Below are 20,151 nucleotides of genomic sequence, written 5' to 3' on the forward strand. Positions count from 1 at the left end.
GTGAGAGAGCAGTCGCAGGCCAGTATAACTCAGCTGTATTCAATCTGAGTTGCTTTCCTACCTACAAAACCCTCACTTCAAAGCAAGGAACATAATGTACAATTTTTTAATGGCTCTAGACCCAGGCACTCAGGCTCTCTGCTCTGCGCCTTACTTCAGTGTAAACACCTAATCAAGATTGCCTGTGCTTCAACAATAGCAGCCAAATGCAATTCGAGAACCACAAGCCTTTGATGTCCTCCCAGCAAAGGCCGGTTTTCTAGTCTGGGATAATGACATGCCATGATTGCTGTCTTTGTTGTATCTTTTCTGTAGAGAAGCAATTATAGGCCCCAATTTAACAGAATAGACATTACACAGCTTATGATGCTCAAAATGCAATTTCATTTGATCATTTTCTCGATTTGATTGGTATTAATAGAATGGTTCACAAAAAAATAAATAAATAAATAACTGGCAGAGGTTGTGTCCCATTCCACTTTCAAAGAGATAATGTAGAAGTATGCTTTACTAGCCCAGAGACTCTCGCTGGGGTGATTCAGACACTGAGTTCCACCGAAACAGCCTGTGCATGGAAATATTGTACATTCTACATTCTCTGGGGAAGGAAGCATAAGACAATATGTTTTTAATTTGTAAACTTTTTACCAAAGCTATATAAGAGATCCCATCATTGCCAATCAAACAATATCACCAGTGAAAAACTGAATTAACTAAACCCAGTCCCCTTTACAACAGCCAGGGAATAAAACCACCCAGTAGCAGGTCTAGGAATAAGCCCAACTTCTCTTTCTCCCAGCCTCCAGATAACAGTTCATCCAAAACATCACCTGTTTGAGGTTTGAAAAATGATTATTTCCTTGCCTGCTTAGGCAGCCTATTTAGATTTTTTTACTCTCTTAGCCCTCATTTCTCCCCCAGGACAGAGTTGACTTTTCTTTAAAGTGAACTGTGTTTCTTCTTAACATCATGGCAAATACGAGATTGAAATCTTTGTAATAACGATGACAAAAGTTGTAAAGCCTAATGCTTTTTACAGTCATCTAATGTTTCTTAAACCAGTACTGTGCAAGGGACCAAGAGATGGAAACATTAGAAATATTTCCTGACCTTACGCAGCAGCATTTATAGTTTTAAACTTTCCATTTCAGCACAAGTTCAGCTGTTTCTTGGTGTTGTAAAGTTTTCCATTTGCAGAGTAAGTAATCATTCAAAACATGTTGACTACTTCCATTTGTAATTAGAAAACTTCCATCATCAAATAGTGCATTTTGCTCCTTATATTCAGTGAAAATTCAAGCATGGAAAGCTTTTATTTTCATTTTTTTCCCATTTTCAGATCAACCTTTAAGTATCTAAATTTCTACACCATCTATTTGCCTTATCTACCTAACTATCTATCTATCTGCCTATACAGTATTTGTGATAAATAGGCATTCAGGTAGAGATAAGTTTACACCCAAAATAAAGGAAACAAAATGTCTTTTGCCAGAGAAGCCACACTGAGTGGTAAGGAATGAGGTTGTCTTTATTGTCAAATGCTTATTTATTACGTAGTATTTAATAAATATTTTTGCCTCTTTCCATATTGAATACTAGTCTGCATAAGTATAAAGTCTATAGAAGCAGCAGAGGGAGAGTTTGAACACAAACATGGCATGTCCCTTCCAGTGTTACACCTTCCTGCTTCTCACACTGTATAGCCCATCAGGGAAGATGTAATAAAACAAGTATAAAATTCTGAATCTAAATTTAAAAATTAATCACATCAGTTTCGAAAGAGGGAGACTAGTATTTACAGGTGACAAAGCAGAGTGACCAAAGGAGCCCAACCTGAATAACCAGTCCCAGGAGGAAAGGCAAAGAAATAGGTCCTCCAAAGAAGAGAAGGCTTAGAAAAGACATTATAATCAGCTTCTCACCATTTCAGGCTGTTTTCTGAAAGAGAAATCGACTTATTCTATGTTATTTTAGAGGGAAGAGGGATAGAAATTACAGGAAGACATATTTCTGCTCTTATAAGGAAGAGCTTTATAGCATTTAGGTTGCTCAGTAATGGAATTATATGTTCATTGTCATGCAGGGTGTCATGCAGGGTCTCTTGTCCCGCTCCCCACATAAGAACGCAGGATATGGTGAGGCCACAAAGGAACACCCATGGAGCCATAGATAGAGGAGTCAGACCACTATATTCTCGCGGGCAGCTGGGTGAGACACATGAAGTAGGATCCACATGATCTGCAGTCTGCCAGTCACTTTTCTGCCTGCCAACCAACCAACCAACCAACGCAGTCACGGCAGTTACATCAGCAGTCAGTTGGCCAACTGGCTACAGCCAACGACCAACCAGTCATAGCCAACGACCAGCCAGTCACAGTCAATGGTCATTTACTACCTGAGCCAGCACCTTTTCACGTGAGGCTGAGAGCCTGGAAATTGCTGTTTGGGACTCTGTCCCCACATTCATCATCCATGAAACATTAAGAAGTCTAACATTTCACTCCATGGGACCATGTCTCCTACAGAAAGGAATTATTTGCAAGCCCTCTATTCTTTTCTCCCCCTCAATTCATAGAAGATCTTTAAAACTATACTAATACTGACAAGCATGTAACTCCCGCCAGGTGGCAGGTATTTAGACATCAAGTGGATGAACATTTTACCAGAGATGGTACAGAAGCACCAGAGGTTGTACTGGATTTCCTCCAGAATCTTTTCTAATATTAAGATTGTATAACTTTAATTTTGCTTTCTGAAATGCTGCCTGGTGACTTGAATTCCACATAGCACAGACAATCTAATTTCTTTATTTAAAATAGGTAGCTAATGGAGGCAATGAAGGGCCTTCATAATTTAGGAACCTAAATCCCACGAAAAATTTGGGGATCTAAATCTTATGTAGCTGCCCTTATCAGTGGTTCCCAAACCTGGCTGCAGAATAGACCCACCTTGGGTGGGTGGTTAAAGTATATTGATATTTGGGGCCATCCCCAGAGTTTCTGATTTAATTAGTCTTGGATGAGACTATGGCATTGATTTTTTAAAAGCTTCCTAGGTTATTGTAACATCTTCCTAAAATTAAAAACCATGGACCTACATTATTTAAATTAACTGAGGGCCAAACTACAAATTCTGTAAGTCAAAGATGATATTTCTAATGAGTTAGTTTAGCAAAACTATTAAATGTGTAGGCTCTGGAGTTAGACTGCCTGGCTCCTCTTCTTACTAGCTGTTGATTCTGGGCAAGTTGCTTAACCTTTCTGTCATGCAGGGTGTCATGCAAGGTCTCAGCTCCTGTTCCCCACATAAGAATGCAGGACATGGAGAGGACGAAATGGAACATCCACAGAGCCATAGATAGGGGAGTCACACCACTATAGTCTCTCTGGCGGCTGGGTTGGAGACACAGGACGCAGGAACCACATGATCCACAACCCGCCATCCACTTGTCTCTGCCAACCAACCTCACTTGCCAGCTGCAATCTGTGCTTGCTAGCTCAGTCACCATCTTCTTGCTAGCCCCCATTTGCTGCTAGCGTAGCCACGGCAGTTATATTAGTGGCCAATGGCTCACTGGTTACAGCTGATGGCCATCCAATCACAGTTGACAGCCATTTACTACCTGAGCCAACACCTTTCCACATGAGACCGAGAGCCTGGAAACTGCATTCCTGGCTCTGTCCCCACACTCCACCCCTACAGGGTCTCGCCTCACTATCTACACAACAAACGCCTTCTACAAGGGGCCCTGTGCGAGGAGCCTGGAGGTGAATGCAATATCCTGGATACAGCCAGGCTCTCTGGGCACAGCCAGAGTTTCTCTGGGCACCACCAGTCCTTCTGGGTACAACCAGACTTCCTGGGCTTCTTAGGGTACCACCAGTCTCCCCGGGCACAGCCAGGGCCTCTCAGGGCACTGCCACTCTCTCTGGGCACAGCCAGACTTCCTGGGCTCAGCCAGGGTTCTCAGAGCACTGCCACCCTGTCTGGGCACAGCCAGACACCCTGGACATAGCAAGAGCCTCTCAGGGCACTGCCACTCTCTCTGGCCTCAGCCAGGGTTCTCACATATTCTCGATGGCGGCCGGTCGAGACACAAAAGCAGACATCCATCAGTTCCACTGCTTGGTGGTATGTTCCCAAGCAAACAGTCAAGCGGTCCATTAAATTAGGGATTGAAAGCAATTCCCCATAGTCCACAGTCATTCTCCAGGGATGTGCGTTAGCCTCACAATGTGTGCCCTCTCTGCAGGGCGAGGGCTCCAAGTCCTCCCCAACCCAGGGGTGAGGGCCTCAGCAAGCACTTCTCAGCCCACAGGGCCGCAACGACCTTCACTTTTTCTGCCCTACGCTGGTTGGGGAACCGTCCACGTCTTCCCACCCCTCTACGGGGGTCCAGCTGTCCAGCAGCTGCTCCTCCTGGTCTTCCTGAGACTGAGTATTCAAACTGCTCCACCGCCTTTTGGAGAGCTTTGGCCAGCACCGTATCCTGCTCGCTGCGCAATGTGTCCCGCAGGGTCTCAGCTCCCGCTCCCCACATAAGAATGCAGGACATGGTGAGGTCAAAAAGGAACACCCACGGAGCCATAGATAGGGGAGTTATACCACTATAGTCTCGCTGGTGGCTGGATTGAAGACACCGGAAGGAGGAGCCACACGATCTGCAACCTGCCATCCTCTTTTCTGCCAACCAACCAACCCCACTTGCTAGCTGCAATCTGCGCTTGCTAGCTCAGCCACCATCTTCTTGCTAGCCCCCATTTTTCTGCTAGTGTAGCCACGGCAGTTATGTTAGTGGCCAATGGCTCACTGGTTACAGCTGACAGCCAACTAGCCACAGCTGATGGCCATCCAATCACAGTTGATGGCCATTTACTACCTGAGCCAGCACCTTTCTATGTGAGGCTGAGAGCCTGGAAACTGCACTCCTGGCTCTGTCCCCACACTCTCTGTCCCTCAGTTTTCTCATTTCCAAAAGTGGGTAATAATAGTACATAAGGTTATTATGAGGAGTAACTGATATATCATATGCTAAGTGCTTAGGACAGCTAATAGCATACTATGAGCATTCAGCGTATATTAAATACTATTGTTATTTCTATTGTTGTTGTCATCATCTTGGAGTGTAGTATTGTTTCATTTGGCATACTCAAACATTTGTTGCAGCATCTGGTTCAGATAACTGGGGTAAAATCAGGTACCCTGAGTATGTATCAAGCATTTAAAGTTATGAGTAGTTTGACCTCAAAGCACCAGTTCTCAAATCATGCCTGCAAAAGAAAACATTGTGTATTCCCATTTTTCTTGGGAACAATGCAGGTCCCTGAGTACTAAGATGAATCCTTGAAACGAACTGAAAATAAAACCCCACCCTACAAGACCTCTTTCTAGAGTATGCAGATTTGAGCCCCATGGCTCTAAGACTAAACTGAATCCAGTTAACATGCTATATATGTTTTACCCTTTTAGATCTTCTACTCAGTCAGAGTAACTGACAAGACGTCTACGGAGAATGCCAAAGAGACTGAAAATGCTGCTATCGATCCTGAAGACAAATGGCACCAAAGAGCCCAACAGCTAAAGGTTACCTGCTGGATTGAATTTTAAATGTGTTTGTAGTGTTGCTGCTGAATATAAGTAATGTTCGTGACTGACTTCTTATCATTTAAGGTGTTATTCTTGTCCGTGAGAATACTTAACGCACTCTCCTATGTGTGAGACTGGCTTCTGCTCAGATGGGCCATTGCTTGCTCAGCCAACCAACCCTACTCATTTTTCCAAAGGTTCTATTTCCTAGAGGAAAATCATCACATCACTTTCTAAACATTCAGAGTTATAGCCCTTTAGAGAAGAAAGGCATGGGGGAAATGCAGGGGAAGAAAGTAACAGTTCTAAAATATTGCCCTATTCTGTGCTGCTCTCAAGCCTGTTTCCTTTTGGAATTGACAGTTATATAGAGTCCGAAGGTGAAGGGGAACATGACCCCTTAAATGTGATTCCTGAGCCTCACTACTAACCAGTAACCTGACATGCTGACATGTGTTTTAGGCCATGGGTTTACTGCTTTGAAATCACATATGATTTCATGGAAGATTTGTGTGAAACTGTCCTCACTGACTGTTTTTCTTTAAGAATCAGGAAAAGCACTGGCAGCTGATTTCTCCTTGAACCAGTGTATGGAGTTATGTGGAGCAGTCACTCGTGGATGGGGTTTATCCCTGCTTAAGAAGGAATGGGCCCTTTGAAATCACGCAGCCTATAGAGCCTGTTGACATCATCAGTTAAAACTATGTGCAATGATAAAAGTAATAATGAAAATAATAAAGTTCATTCCAGTTTCAGAGAATTTAGAAAAGAGGGACTACCCAAATCACCTTTCCTCCCCAGTGGCCTCCAGGTCACTCTTCGAGTTGCATGAAAAGAAGCAAAGACAGTTGTTCACCCAGAGCTGCCTGAAAGCTGATGCCAGGGAGGACCCACCCGGAAGTTGAGAGGATGGGCTCAGAAGTGTCTCATGGCAGTGGGATATAAAGGACAGGATCTACTCCCAAACTTGGTAGAGCGCCTAGGGAGCTTGGTCAGTGGCATGGGGAGGACAAAGGAAACACCTTAAGGCTTGCCATGCATTATGGGAGATAGACTGGCTCAGAAGACATGAGCCTTCACCTGCCATTCACTCGGACAAATCTCTACTTCCTCCAAGCCTTAAATTTCTTCTTTATTGAATGAAGTTTTGGCCAAAATCAACTACAAGGTCCATCCCAGTTGCAAAATGCTGTGATTCTATGACCTTGCTTAAATTATCATAGAAAACACATGTGAAGCATGCAAGATTCTTGCAGCCTATAGCTTTCATAAGTATCACTAAGGAAAATTGTAAGCTTCTCAATTAATGATAAAATAATCCAGTGCTTGATTCACAGCGTGGTCCTAGATTGAGGCAGTAAAAACTTCGTTGAAGAAAATCAGAATAAAGCCAAAAGAACACTGTTTATTCTGTGTGTATTAGGACTCATTTGTATATAACCCACTCCTGAATGAAAGCACTGAGGAGCCAAACATGTAAACATTGCTAAACCTAAACTGACAGCAACACAGAGTGGCCCAAGGGATGTTTTCCTTTATTTAGAAAAGATTTGTAACTGCCTGCTGCCTCCTACCTAGGCCCTCGGTGTGCAAACACTCCAGGTTGCCTTTCTTTCTTTCTCCTCTTTAACTACCCAAATCTGATGGCTCCTTTCTGTCCCCCCCACCACATGAAGATTTCCCAGACACTCCTACCCTTGTACTCTGCCACCTCTCTCAGCTCTTATTGTGCCGGTGGTCTGGACCACACCCTCAGAGCTTCTCATATTTGGTCCCATTAGCTGCTGCTGCCTGTGTTTCTTTTGTATCAACCAAACTATAAGCTCCTTGAACATTAGTATTGTATTTTTCTCTACATCTCCTAGCACAATCCTTTGCACAAAGCTAAGGCTCAATAAATATTTACTGGTTGTTTAAAGAAACATTTAAATGTCATTTAGTGAAGCTCCAAGTGAAAATGGGCCTCCTTAGACAATTTTTTTTGAAAGATGACTTTAAAAGACTCTGCATATTCCTCATTAAACCTAATCTAACAATGAATAGTTCTCACTGAGAAATATTCTTGCATGAAATCAAAATAATTCACAGAATAAATATTTATGGAGTACTTATATATTTAGGCACTGGGTTTTAGGTGTCTAGCCCAAAAGACATGGTAAAAAATAATCTTCAAAAAAATAAATAAAACTTGACGAAAGCTCTTTTTTAAAAAAATGGTCCCTATGAGGCGGTTGGATGGCTCAGTTGGTTAGAGCGTGAGCTCTGAACAACAGGTTTGCCAGTTCGATTCCCACACAGGCCAGTGAGCTGCGCCCTCCACAACTAGATTGAAGACAATGAGCTGCCACTGAGCTGCCAGGGGGGCGGCCGCATGGCTCAGTTGGTTAGAGCACAAGCTCTCAACAAGGTTGCCAGTTCAATTCCCGCATGGGATGGTGGGCTGCGCCCCCTGCAACTAAAGATTGAAAACGGCAACCGGACTTGGAGCTGAGCTGCACCCTCCACAACTAAATTGAAGGACAATGACTTGGAGTTGATGAGCCCTGAGAAACACACTGTCCCCCAATAAAATTTATTGTTTTAAAAAATGGTCCCTACCCTGAAGGAGCTCAAAACTTTAGTTGGAAGACAGTTATAAAATCATTATAATACAATAATATAAAAGTAAGTGCAAAATGCAGTGTAACTAAAAGAGGACCTAATTCTGCCCTAAAAGGACAGGAAAAGCCTCCGTAAAATAGTTGACCCTAGAAGGATGAATCAAAATTTGCCAAGAGACAAAAGATGGCAACGATATGAAAGTGCAAGAGAGCGTAATATGTCCTGTGGATTACACATAGTTCAGCAACTAAAGAAGAAAATATGAGGCAGGGGAGTGGTGTGAAATGGGGCTGGGCTGGTTAGCTAGGGCCTAGGAAGACTTTTTTTTATGTCAATCAAAAGATTTTAGAATTTATGCTGTGGATAACATGAAGCTATTGAAAATTTTAAGCAGGTTAATGACACAATCAGGTTTGCATGTTAGGAAATGCATTCTGGCCATTGTCTGAAGAATAGATTGGAAGGGAAGAAGACTGAAGAGACAGCAGAACCAGGAAGGTGACTTTTGCTGTGGTTTCTGCAAGAGGTGATGGGAGAACTGGAAAAGTGCAGCACTTGCTCAGTGTTTGTCATTGTTCACTTTTCAGTAGGGTGGCTATATCTCATTCCATTGGCTGGACTAAACTTGTTGCAGTTCAGGACAGTACCTGATCCCACTCAACCCCTGCCTAGAGATGGTCAGGAAGGGAAATTAACAAATTTAACAGTTGCTTAAATACAAGATAAAATGGAAGAGAGAGAAAGAGAATGGTTTTGTCTATGAAAGAAATTCCAACCATAAAGAAAGGTTTAAAGAGTTTATTTGAGCCTTAGCTGAGGGCCAGATCTGAAAGCAAAATCACAGAGAACTGGGAAAATGCTCCAAGGAATAGTAGTTTTGCAATTCATTTTATACATTAGAATCAGAGGAGAAGACATAAGGAAGGTGACATGAAATCCATTGGCTGATTAAGGAGGCAGAAGAAAGAAAAGTGGTAAAATTTCTAGGATTGTATAAAAAACAAAATGGAGAGGTACATATTTTTTTTTACATTGCTGGGTACAGGATAATTACATACATAGTTTACAGAGGTATGCGGGTAAAAGATAACAATGAGGAATATTGGGTTTGTCTCTCCCTGGTACTGGGGTGTTTATCTCTGGAGGTCTGGGGAAGAGATTATTCTGGCATTTTAAGCATGTTATCCTAGATGCGCATAAACAATGGACAGGGCTTGCTCAATGTAAAGATTAATCTATCATATAGGCCTAGGATGTGACTTCCCCTTATAACCAGCTCAGTTTGGAATTTTTATGATCAGAACATCCTATGTGGTTCCCTTCAATTGTTGTGCTTGTCAGGCCTGCCAGGTAGCCCCCTTTTCATTTACAATCCCCCTTTCAGTCATAAATCAATCCAAAGGATGGCACTGATGACCAACCATTTGGTTCGATAATATGCTCGCCTGGTGCTAGGAAGGCTCATTCCTAGGAAATCTCAGTGTCAGCTTTGTCTTATTGAAATGATGGACCATTGGGGATGGGGCAAGACAGTAACCATGGCATGTTAATTAAGGCCTAATTTTCCCCAAAGGAGAAAATGCAGGTAAATAGGCCTTCATTATGAAGAACATTCTGGATCATTTCTAACCTGTGAGCTATCACAATCTGAGTTTTATTGTTTACCTTAATCTTTATCCTTCTGCATCTAATATAACATTTACATCACAAGAAGAGGAATAATAACAGTGGTCCAATAATACGATTGCTATTAGGTAAGGATAAAGTTGAGGGGAGTAAATATCCTAGCGAGTCAAAGAACACTTTACATGTGTCATCAGATATTTCACTCTACTAATAATGTGTTTTCCTCCTTCGTCTACTGCCATCTGTACCTTATGATAGGTTGGCCCAATGAACAAAGACTTTTAGCTGTTTTATGATCTAATATATCTAATTTTTCTTCCGGCCAATCAGTTTCCATAGGAAGAACTTCATGGGGAGGACTGAGTACAATCTCCCAGTACATTTGATTTTCAGCACTAATATTGTTTTAAGTTTTATTAGCCTCAGGTAAAATCACTTTACCAATAACCTCAGTATTGTACCGTATTCCTGTAGCATTTAATATAAATTTAGAGTTATTATAATAGAAGTTATTATACTTAGAGTAACAAAGGAATTCTCTAATTTTTTCCAACAATAATGTCCCTTTCCTATGTTTGTTGGAGTAGTTACAATAGGCCAGGTTTGGGTGGATTCAAAATTTCATATCGTTTGAGGGCATAACCATTTACCTCTTTGATTTTCATAATCTGACAATGAGATGGGTTCCCATGTACTGTCATTTTTTAAAAATATGGCCCATCTATTTTCCACTGGAAGTACTAGAGTGTTATGAATAGTTTCTATACCAACCAACTGAATTATTGAAAAATTTAGTTTAGGATTTAGCCAGGGTAACTGAACTGTTAAAATACAGTGTTGTAAGTTGCATTTTGCAGCTAAAAATTTCCAAAGCTCAGGCAGACCACAAGAGTCCCAAAGGTGTTTGGCCTTGGCTTCTGCACCCATTATAGTTGGCCGTTGTTTTATAGCCATTTCAGATTCCATTTATATTACCATGGATAACAGACTCAACCTTGTTGAGTTAAGGTACAGACATTAGTAAATCAAGTGTAATTGGCAAAAAGCAACCAGACTTATAAGCTTAGTTAGTCTATATCTTCTTGATCCAAATGGATATGCAAGCAACTTATATATAGCAGAAAAAGAGTTCAAATTATTCTGAATTAAATGGATGTAGTGTTCAATGGATCATTTCTATTCTTTGTGCCACCATAATTTTAGTATGAGCAGCTGATTTCAATCAGTGAGAAAGATAATAGACTGTAAGTTTGAATACTACAAAAAGGATGAACAAACCTACCAATATCATGATAGCAATCTGTAGCAGAAATCCAATCAACGTTCCTACCCCTTCAGGTAGCCAGCTACACAAATCATGTAGTGGATCATCTTTTATTATTCCTTGTAGCCAGTTAGCTTGTTATGTAACCTTTTCTAATCAAGTCTCTACTTATCCTGAGGTGTTTATATATGTAGAATAGGTACTATAAGTGATGACACAAACTCCACCTTTTTTGGCCAGCAAATAGTCAAGGGCTATGCGATTGTCAAGGACCACCCAAGCAAGAGAATTGAGCCTTTACATGTGGCAGCCATAGTCTTAGCCATCTCTTCAGCTGTTAGTCCAATGGTGGCAGATAAATTTCTAATCATATCCCTATTGCTATATATTCTTGCTCTCAGGATTAGTATGCTGAGTATAATTTATCCAACACTGTCATCCTAACCAGCCAGCCTTTGATCTGTTCTTGGTTCTGTTGAAATAGCTCTTTGTTAAAGTAATTTGTCCTATGCAAAGAGGGTGGGGGAATTCTTATTAATAGATAAAGGAATGATGAATTGCCCCCAATAAACAAAGTCCTTCCATTTCCCAACGGTCTAAACATCGATGTACCCATCTTTTAGTTGGGGGATCTTCTCTTATGCCACAAATAAAAATGAATTTTGGTGGGGCACAAACCACCCTCCCTCCCCCCAAGAGTAGCTTTATTTATGGATTCATTCATAAGTATGACTGAGAGAATACCTTTCAATCAAGGGTGAAACTGTTTACATGTTTTCCAGAATTCATCAGGGTGGTACTCAATGGAAGGAACACATTTACACAATTTGGTTACATTTTTGTTTCCAATTTTGTCATGTAGACATTTAGAGATCAAGTAAGGAAGAGATCGAGGAGGGGGCAAGGTTAAATTCAAATTTGGTGGATATGACAGAGGATAGGGACAAGCAGGGCATAGATGTCCCTGGTTCCTGAATAACATCTACCTAAAGGTGAAGTTGATGTGAGCTGATCTGAGAAGACAGTGATATTGGGAATGGTATCAAAGTTGGTAACAGGAGCAATGAGTGGTATTGGTCTCTTATTGATTTAGGAATTTGATGACATACCCAACAATTAGTTAGATTTCCTCCTTTAGCAGCACTTTGGGAGAGTTTTACTAAATATAATCTTTCCAGGCATTAGAAGGAGTAATGGCAGAGCAAGGGAAAGGGGAACAATTGGGTTTGTTATCATGTTGACAGTCTTCCCTGTAATATAGCCTAGTCTTATAATCAAAGATCAGCAAGGGATAAAGGCAAGAAATTTAAGTAGAGAGTCTTTGTAAAGGCTGGTGTGATACAGGCCTGGTCCAGTTTCTTGGGAACAGTTCTTTACTTCAGTTGTCAGTGGCTTCTCATCTTTGAGGAGTTTTGATATCTGATACAGGCATAGGTGAGTGTCAGAGACAGGGGTATGTAGATGTCCATTCAGGGTCAGGTGCCTTTTTTTTGTTGTCGTTTTTTGTCAGGTGCCTTTTTAAAATGAGAAATGTGAATCTATGAATTAACTCCTTTCAGTTTAGCTGCACATTGATTAGTTAGTAATACCTGACAGGTTCCCTTCCCGTGAGATTGGAGGAAATATTTTATTTTATATTTGTTCCCATCGACAAAATCTCATTATAAATCATGGTCTTTGAAGTCTTCAGCTCCTGAGAGCACACTGTGAAAAGAAACAATTATTAATTTATCATTTTCTTTAAGTTAGTTAATGAGACCTTGACAATAATGTATGAGTGTCTCCTTTTAGTAAGGCTGGTTCATATCCCCCTTCATCCAAATGCATAGGGTGTCCAGTAACTATTTCATAAGGAGAAAGGCTACATTTACTAAAAAGGGGTAAATCTTAGATTGAAGAGCATGATAGGGACAGGTTTTGGCTAAGGGAGACTAAAGGCTTCTGAGAGTTTAGCTAGTTGAGTTTTGATTGTACTTTTGGTATGTTTCACAAATTCGGAGGCTTGGGGGTGATAAGCACAATGAAAATGCTGCAGAATAGGCCAAATGTTATCAACGGATTGCATTATCTGCCCAGTGAAATGAGTCCCTCGGTCATGATGTAATTCAATGAGAATTTCCCCACTGGAAATTTTCTTTTTCCAAGAATCACTTGCTTACCATTAAGGCTGTTGCTTTCCTGCAACGGAATGCCTGAACCCAGTGAGAAAACATACAAATCATAACTAATACATATTCGTGTCCTTGAAATGGTGGCATTTAGATAAAATCCAATTGCTATACCTCAAATGGGCCTAAAGGGAGTGGGAAATGACTCCGGGACACATGGAGTGGTTTTCCAGGGTTATATTTTGGACAAATAGAACATTTGTTATATCTCTGTAAGCTACAGTGGGAGAAGGTTTCCAGCAATTTTGTTTACTCCATGAAATAATTTTCTCAGGACCCCAATGTGTTAGTTCATGTGCGTGTTAGAGCATAAGCAGTTGAACCCCTATAGATAAGATTGGCTTTTTATTGGATCCAAACCGTATTTGTTTATCAGGGTTGAAGGTTCCCCCTTGTTGGTGCCATGCCTTCTTTGCTTCTTCTGCAGCTGTCCTTTGGAACAGCAAAGAGAGTCTTTCATTGATTTACTAGGGAGCAGGGAACATTCCCAAGTCTGGACAGTTTGATTGTTTAGTGCTGTCTGTTTAGCTGCAGCATCAATTAAGTGATTCCCTTTTGCTTTCATGGTGGCAGGTTTAGAATATCCTGGAATTTTTGTAATTGCCAATTGTCTTGGTTGCTGTATAGCGTCTAAGAATTCTACAACCTGTTTTCCATTCTTTATAGGCTGCCCTGAGGAAGTTAAGAAGCCTTGTTGTTTCCATAACATTCCAAAGTCATGAGCTACACAAAAGGCGTAGTGACTATCAGTATAAAAATTGGCTATTTTAAGAGAAATAAGTCAGATGTAGAAGGATAAGAATCATATGATTTCACTCATATGTGAAATATAAAACAGAAAGCAACCAACAAACAAACTCGTATACACAGACAACAGTATGAAGGTTACCAGAGAGGAAAGGGAGTGGGGGGAGGATGAAAAGGGTAAAGGGGGTCAAATATATGGTGACAGAGGGAGACTAGGCTTATGGTAGTGAGCACACAATACAGTATACAAATGATGTATTATAGAATTGTACAGTTGAAACTTACATAATGTTATTAACCAATGTCACCCCAATAAATTTAATTTTTTCAAAAGGCCAGGCAGAAAATATATATATATATTGGCAATTTGATCTTTGGCCAATTGACAAGCCTGAGCTAGAGCAATTAATTCAGCTTTCTGAGGCAGATCTTATTTCAGGTAAATAAGAACTTTCAATTATGTCCATCAGGGAAGTTATTGCATATCCAGCTTGTTGGTGTCCCTGTTCATCTTTTAGATAAGATCCAACTATAAATCAAATTAAGTCAGCATTATCAATAGGAGTTCCTTGTAAATCATTTAAGAGCAAGAAGGTGGTCAGCAAATAAGCTGCAATTATGGGTCTCTTCCTTCTATAAAGAAGGTATTAAAGTTGTTGGGTTAAGACTGTTACTCTGAGCTAAAGTTATATAAGATCAGAAAATGGTCAATAAGAAACCAGTCATCTGACAGAGAAGTACTAAGTATGATGAGAGTTTAGCAAAGATTCAACAGAACGAAGAACATAAATGGCTAAAGGAGAGTCTATAATTATGTCCTACATTTGTTTGTGTAACATGGCTATAGCAGAGATGGCCCTTATCAAGAAGGGAGCCCTTTTGCTACTGAGTCTGATTGCTGGCTATCATACACTATAAGTGTATGATTATCTCCATGTTTATGAGTTAAAACTCCTAAATCATTTCCTTTATTTGCATGTATATAAAGGAAGAAAGGAAGTTTATAATTAGAGTGTCCCAAAGTGGGACCTTTAGATAATTCTCTCTTTAGAGCTCTCATAGCTTGTTTCCCTTAAGGGATGGTGGTAGGGGGTGGGGGTGGGGGGACCCATTGGATTGGATCAGGCTGATCTGCTTTTAATAATACATATAGAGGTTGAATTATTAATGAAAAATTTGGGACCCAGTTACAACAGTATCCAGTCAGCTTTAGAAATCCCTTAAGCTGTTAGTTTTTCTTAGTTTTTGGAATAGGAAAGGCTAGAATTCCTCTGAGTCTTTCAGGAATTCGTAGTCCATCTTTAGATATAAGATAGCCCAGATATTTTACTTAGGGTAAACAGAATTGAAGCTTGTCTTTTGAGACGTTATGTACCTTTATGGCTAGCTTTGGTATAGATAAATTGTGTCCTTTTGGAAGTCTAATAATGTCCTGGAGCATAAAAGTAAATCATCCACATATTGGATCAGAGTGGAATCTCTGTGAAATTTAACATTTAAATCAGCCTTTCATATTTGAAAGAAATAGGTGGGACTCTGTACATCTCTGGGGCATTACAGTCCAAGTGAATTGGCAACTTCCCCAGGTGAAGGCAAAAAGATATTGACTGTCCTCTCCTATAGGAATGCTGAAAAAGGCACTACATAAATGTATTACTAAAAAATATTGGCAATCCACAGCAATGGCATACATGTGGATTTGGGACCACGGGATGTCTAGGAATAACAATTTTGTTGTGGCACTGAGATCTTGTACAAATCTCCATTCTTCCCCATTATAGGGTTTATTTACTGGAAGGAGTATTACCGGGATATGTGCATGGAATTATAAGCTCTCTATTTAACTAATCTTGTAAAATGGACTTAATTCCAGACAGTGTATTGAGTCAAAGCATACTGATGAATATTAGGTAGAGGCAAACTATTGTCAATAGTTATTTTAATAGGAGTACCTAACTTAATCTTGCAAATATCTACACTGGAAAGAGCCCAGAGCGCCATAGAAATGTTCAGTCTCAAAATTAATTTTCTCAGGAGGATTAGATCAAAATGGCGGCATGAGGTGAGCCTCTGTAAATCTCCACTGGAATTTACAACAAATTGAAAAACTATAACTCCACAAAGGACTCCCTGCACAGCAATCAGGCAAGATGAAGAGTCTCTCTACTGAATTCTCCTAAAGGTGGGCAAATTGCGCGAACAGGGAGGAGGGAAGGGAGAAGTGTAGAGACGGAGCCGCACGGGCTCAGGACGCAGACCTAACTCAGTGCTCCAAGCTCGCTGCATCCTGGAACTACCGCAGCTGTGGGAAAGGGAAGAACTCGGACTGCTAGGGCTCTGTTTATGGCCCAAATGGCTGAGGGGACAGCATATAACACAGCTGAACCCAACACTCACAGCAGAGACCTCGGAGCAAAGATTGAGGGAAGAAGGCTGAAAACAGCGGTTGCAGCCCTCACTGCCGAGCAGAGAATGGAAGCCTAAGGCACTGAGACTAGGCGGCCAATCCCTACCCTCCCAGAGCTCGCCCCGGCCCCACCTGCCCAGTGCTAGAAGCGGAACAGTAGCAGTGTCAGACCAAAAGAACAGAATATTTGCAGTTCTGAGAACTGTGGTCCGCAGACACAGATTCACAGCCCAATTAGTTTTGGCAAAGGGGAGGGAGCTTTGGAAGCAGGACCCGCTGTGGTGGTGGTCACCACCATTGCTTGGGGCCACCTCTCACAATTCACCCTGCCCCTGTCCCTACCTATCTGGGCAGATCTATGCAGGAGTAAACAGAACCGCTGAAACACACAGTCTCTGAATCTGGTGCAGGAAGAGCTTTGGAACTTCAAAAGCTCTTAGCATCCCTGCAAGGATGCGATGCCCTATGACCCAGGCGAACTGTTAAGAGAGGAGAAGCCCATTGTGTGGGGGATTCTCCCCATTGTGTGAGAAGCTGGAATAGTGCAGAGAAAACATAACTCTACAGTGTGAGAGAGAAAAAAAGGCTGCAGTCAGAGAGAAAATAAAACATTCTACCAACACGTACTGAAAAACAAAAGAAAGACCTCTTCCTATCAACCTGTTGCAGAACCCACTCCTATAGATGTCTAGGAAGAGAAATAATAATTCATTAATTGCCATGAATAACCAAGGCAACAAGACAGCTCAGAAAGAAAGTGAAAAGTCTCCAGAAAATGAACTTAAAGATATGGAAATATGTGACTTAAATGACAGAGAATTCAAGATTGCAGTTCTGAAAAAACTCAACAAGATGCAAGAAAACACAGAAAGGCAGTTTAATCAACTCAGAAACACAAAGAACAACATGAGCATTTTACCAAAGAGATTGAAATTTTAAAAAAGAACCAAATAGAATTTCTGGAGATTAGGAACTCAATAGAAGAAATTAAGAATGAAATAGCACTTCCGGAAAAATAGCCAGCTTAGGTAGTAGAGTTGACCAGATGGAGGAAAGAATCAGTGACATCAAAGACAGAAACCTGGAAATTACACAGATGGAATAAGAAAGAGACTTGAGACTTAAAAGAAATGAAAGAACTCTACAAGAACTTTCTGACTCCATCAGAAAGAGCAATATAAGAATAATGGGCGTACCAGAAGGAGAAGAAAGAGAGAAGGGAACACAGAGTATATTCAAACAAATAGTCAATGAGAACTTCCCAAAATTGTGGAAGGAACTGGATCCTCGAATCCAAGAAGCAAATAGAACTTCTAATTACCTCAACCCAACAGGCCTTCTCCAAGGCACATTGTATTGAAGCTGTCAAAAATCAATGACAAAGAAAGAATCCTCAAGGCAGTCAGGGAAAAGAAGACGGTAACCTACAAAAGAAAGCCCATTAGATTATCAGCAGATTTCTCAGCAGAAACTCTACAAGCCAGCAAGGAATAGAACCAAATATTCAAACTATTGATAGAGAGAAATTATGAGCCAAGAATAATATACACAGCAAAGATATCCTTTAGATATGAAGGAGGAATAAAGACCTTTCCAGACATACAGAAGCTGAGGAAATTTTCTAATACACGACCTGCACTACAAGAAATACTAAAGGAGGCTATTCGACCACCATCAACAGGGACAATTTGTTGCAACCAAAACTCAAAAAGGGGGAGAGTAAAGGTCTGAACCGGAATATGGGAATGGAGAAAGTAGGCATGCTGAAGAAAATGGAATATTATAAATATGAAACTTTCTTTTAGATAAACTTAAGGGTAACCACTCAAAAAACATGCAGAACTGAAATATACACTGTAATAAAAGACAAAACAGAGGGAAACATCATAGAATACCACCACACAGAAATAATAAACAACAACAAAAAAGGCAAAGAAACAATGGAGACACAGCCTTACCAGAAAACTAAAGATATAATGACAGGAAATCTTCACATATCAATAATCACCCTAAATGTAAATGGACTGAGCTCACCAATAAAAAGGCACAGAGTAGCAGATTGAATCAAAAAACTAAACCCAACCATATGCTGTCTCCAGGAGACACATCTCAGCTACAAGGACAAGCATAGACTCAAAGTGAAAGGGTGGAAATTGACACTCCGAGCAAATGGTATCCAGAAAATATCAGGTGTAGCCATACTGATATCAGATGAAACAGACTTCAGGGTGAAAAAGATAACAAGAGACAAAGATGGACATTTCAAAATGGTAAAGGGGACTATACAACAAGAAGACATAACAGTCATCAATATTTATGCCCCCAATCAGGGAGCACCGAAGTACACCAAGCAACTACTAACAGAACTAAAGGGAGAAATTGACCAAAACACAATTCTACTAGGGGACTTAAATACATCATTGACAGCTATGGATAGATCATCCAAACAGAAAATAAATAATGAAATAGCAGCGCTAAATGACACATTAGATAAATTGGACATAATTGACATTCATAGAGCACTTCATCCTAAAACATCAGACTATGCATTTTTTTCTAGTGTACATGGAACATTCTCAAGGATAGACCATAAAGGGGACATAAAACTAACCTCAGGAAATTTAAGAAGATTGAAATCATACCAAGCATATTCTCTGATCATAAAACTTTGAAATTGGATATCAACTGCAAAAAGAAAGCAGGAAAAACCACAAATACATGAGATTAAACAACATACTTTTAAAGAACGACCGGGTCAAAGAAGAAATTAGAGGAGAGATGAAAAGATACATAGAAACAAATAACAATGAAACTACATCCTACCAAAATTTTTGGGATGCAGCGAAAGCAGTTTTAAGACGGAAATTTATATCATTACAGGCCTATCTCAAGAAACAAGAAAAATCCCAAATAAATAACTTCATGTTACACCTTAAAGAACTAGAAAAAGAAGAACAAGTAAAACCCAAGTTCAGCAGAAGAAACGAAATAATAAAAATCAGAGCAGAACTAAATGAAATAGAGAACAAAAAGACAATAGAAAAATTAATGTGAGAAAGAGCTGGTTCTTTGAAAAGATTAACAAAATTGACAAATGCGTGGCTAGGCTCACTGAGATAAAAAGAGAGAAAACACTAATAAACAAAATCAGAAATGAAACAAAATTAATTTTCTCTTGTTGAGATTCCTTTAAAATCATTATTTTCTCAATTAATTCAATGCCTGATTCATTTACTTCTAAATACTTTTTGCCCTTTTGAGAAAAGGATATATGGATGTGATGAGTTTCAAGAATGCCTTGTCCTATCAGGTAAATTGGGGCAGATTTGACTAGTAAAAATATGTTGCCCAGTAACATTCTCTAGCTAGAAGAGAGCAGGTTCTGAATGAAAAACAGACATTGATTGGTTAGATATCCCTTCCATTTGTATAGAAGTTTTACTCTGGGGGAGAGGGCAATTTAATTGGGTATGGTTGAGAACAGATAAAGTAGTCCTGATGTCTATAAGGGCCTTGGTAGTTTTCCCCTTTCTTATAATTTCAGTTTCTCCTAAAGTATTGATGAGGAGAAGGGGAAATACCCTCACATAATCCTTAGAGTGGCCTCATGCTTGCTTCTGTTTCTTTTCTTTTTCTAAATGCCATTTCAGTTTTCTGCAATCTTTCTTAAGATGGCTTGTTACAGTAAAAACAGATTCACCTTTCCCCTTGTTGAAAAGGCCTCCGGGGAGGTCTGACTTGATTGCTCAATT

At 40.3% G+C, this 20,151-nt stretch overlaps 1 protein-coding gene across 3 annotated transcripts in view; it reads left to right on the forward strand.

The window, feature by feature from the left end:
* JHY (junctional cadherin complex regulator) overlaps window positions 1-20,151 on the forward strand; it is an 80,971-nt gene that overhangs the window by 36,483 nt on the left and 24,337 nt on the right. For all 3 annotated transcript variants that reach the window (XM_019718585.3, XM_019718587.3, XM_019718588.3), the window contains exon 4: window positions 5,470-5,583. In XM_019718585.3, coding sequence (XP_019574144.3) covers window positions 5,470-5,583 — 114 coding nt within the window. The remainder of the gene's footprint in view (window positions 1-5,469; window positions 5,584-20,151) is intronic.

This window comes from Rhinolophus sinicus, chromosome 9, assembly GCF_057876585.1.
Source record: "Rhinolophus sinicus isolate RSI-liver-muscle chromosome 9, RSI-T2T, whole genome shotgun sequence".
NCBI lineage: Eukaryota > Metazoa > Chordata > Mammalia > Chiroptera > Rhinolophidae > Rhinolophus > Rhinolophus sinicus.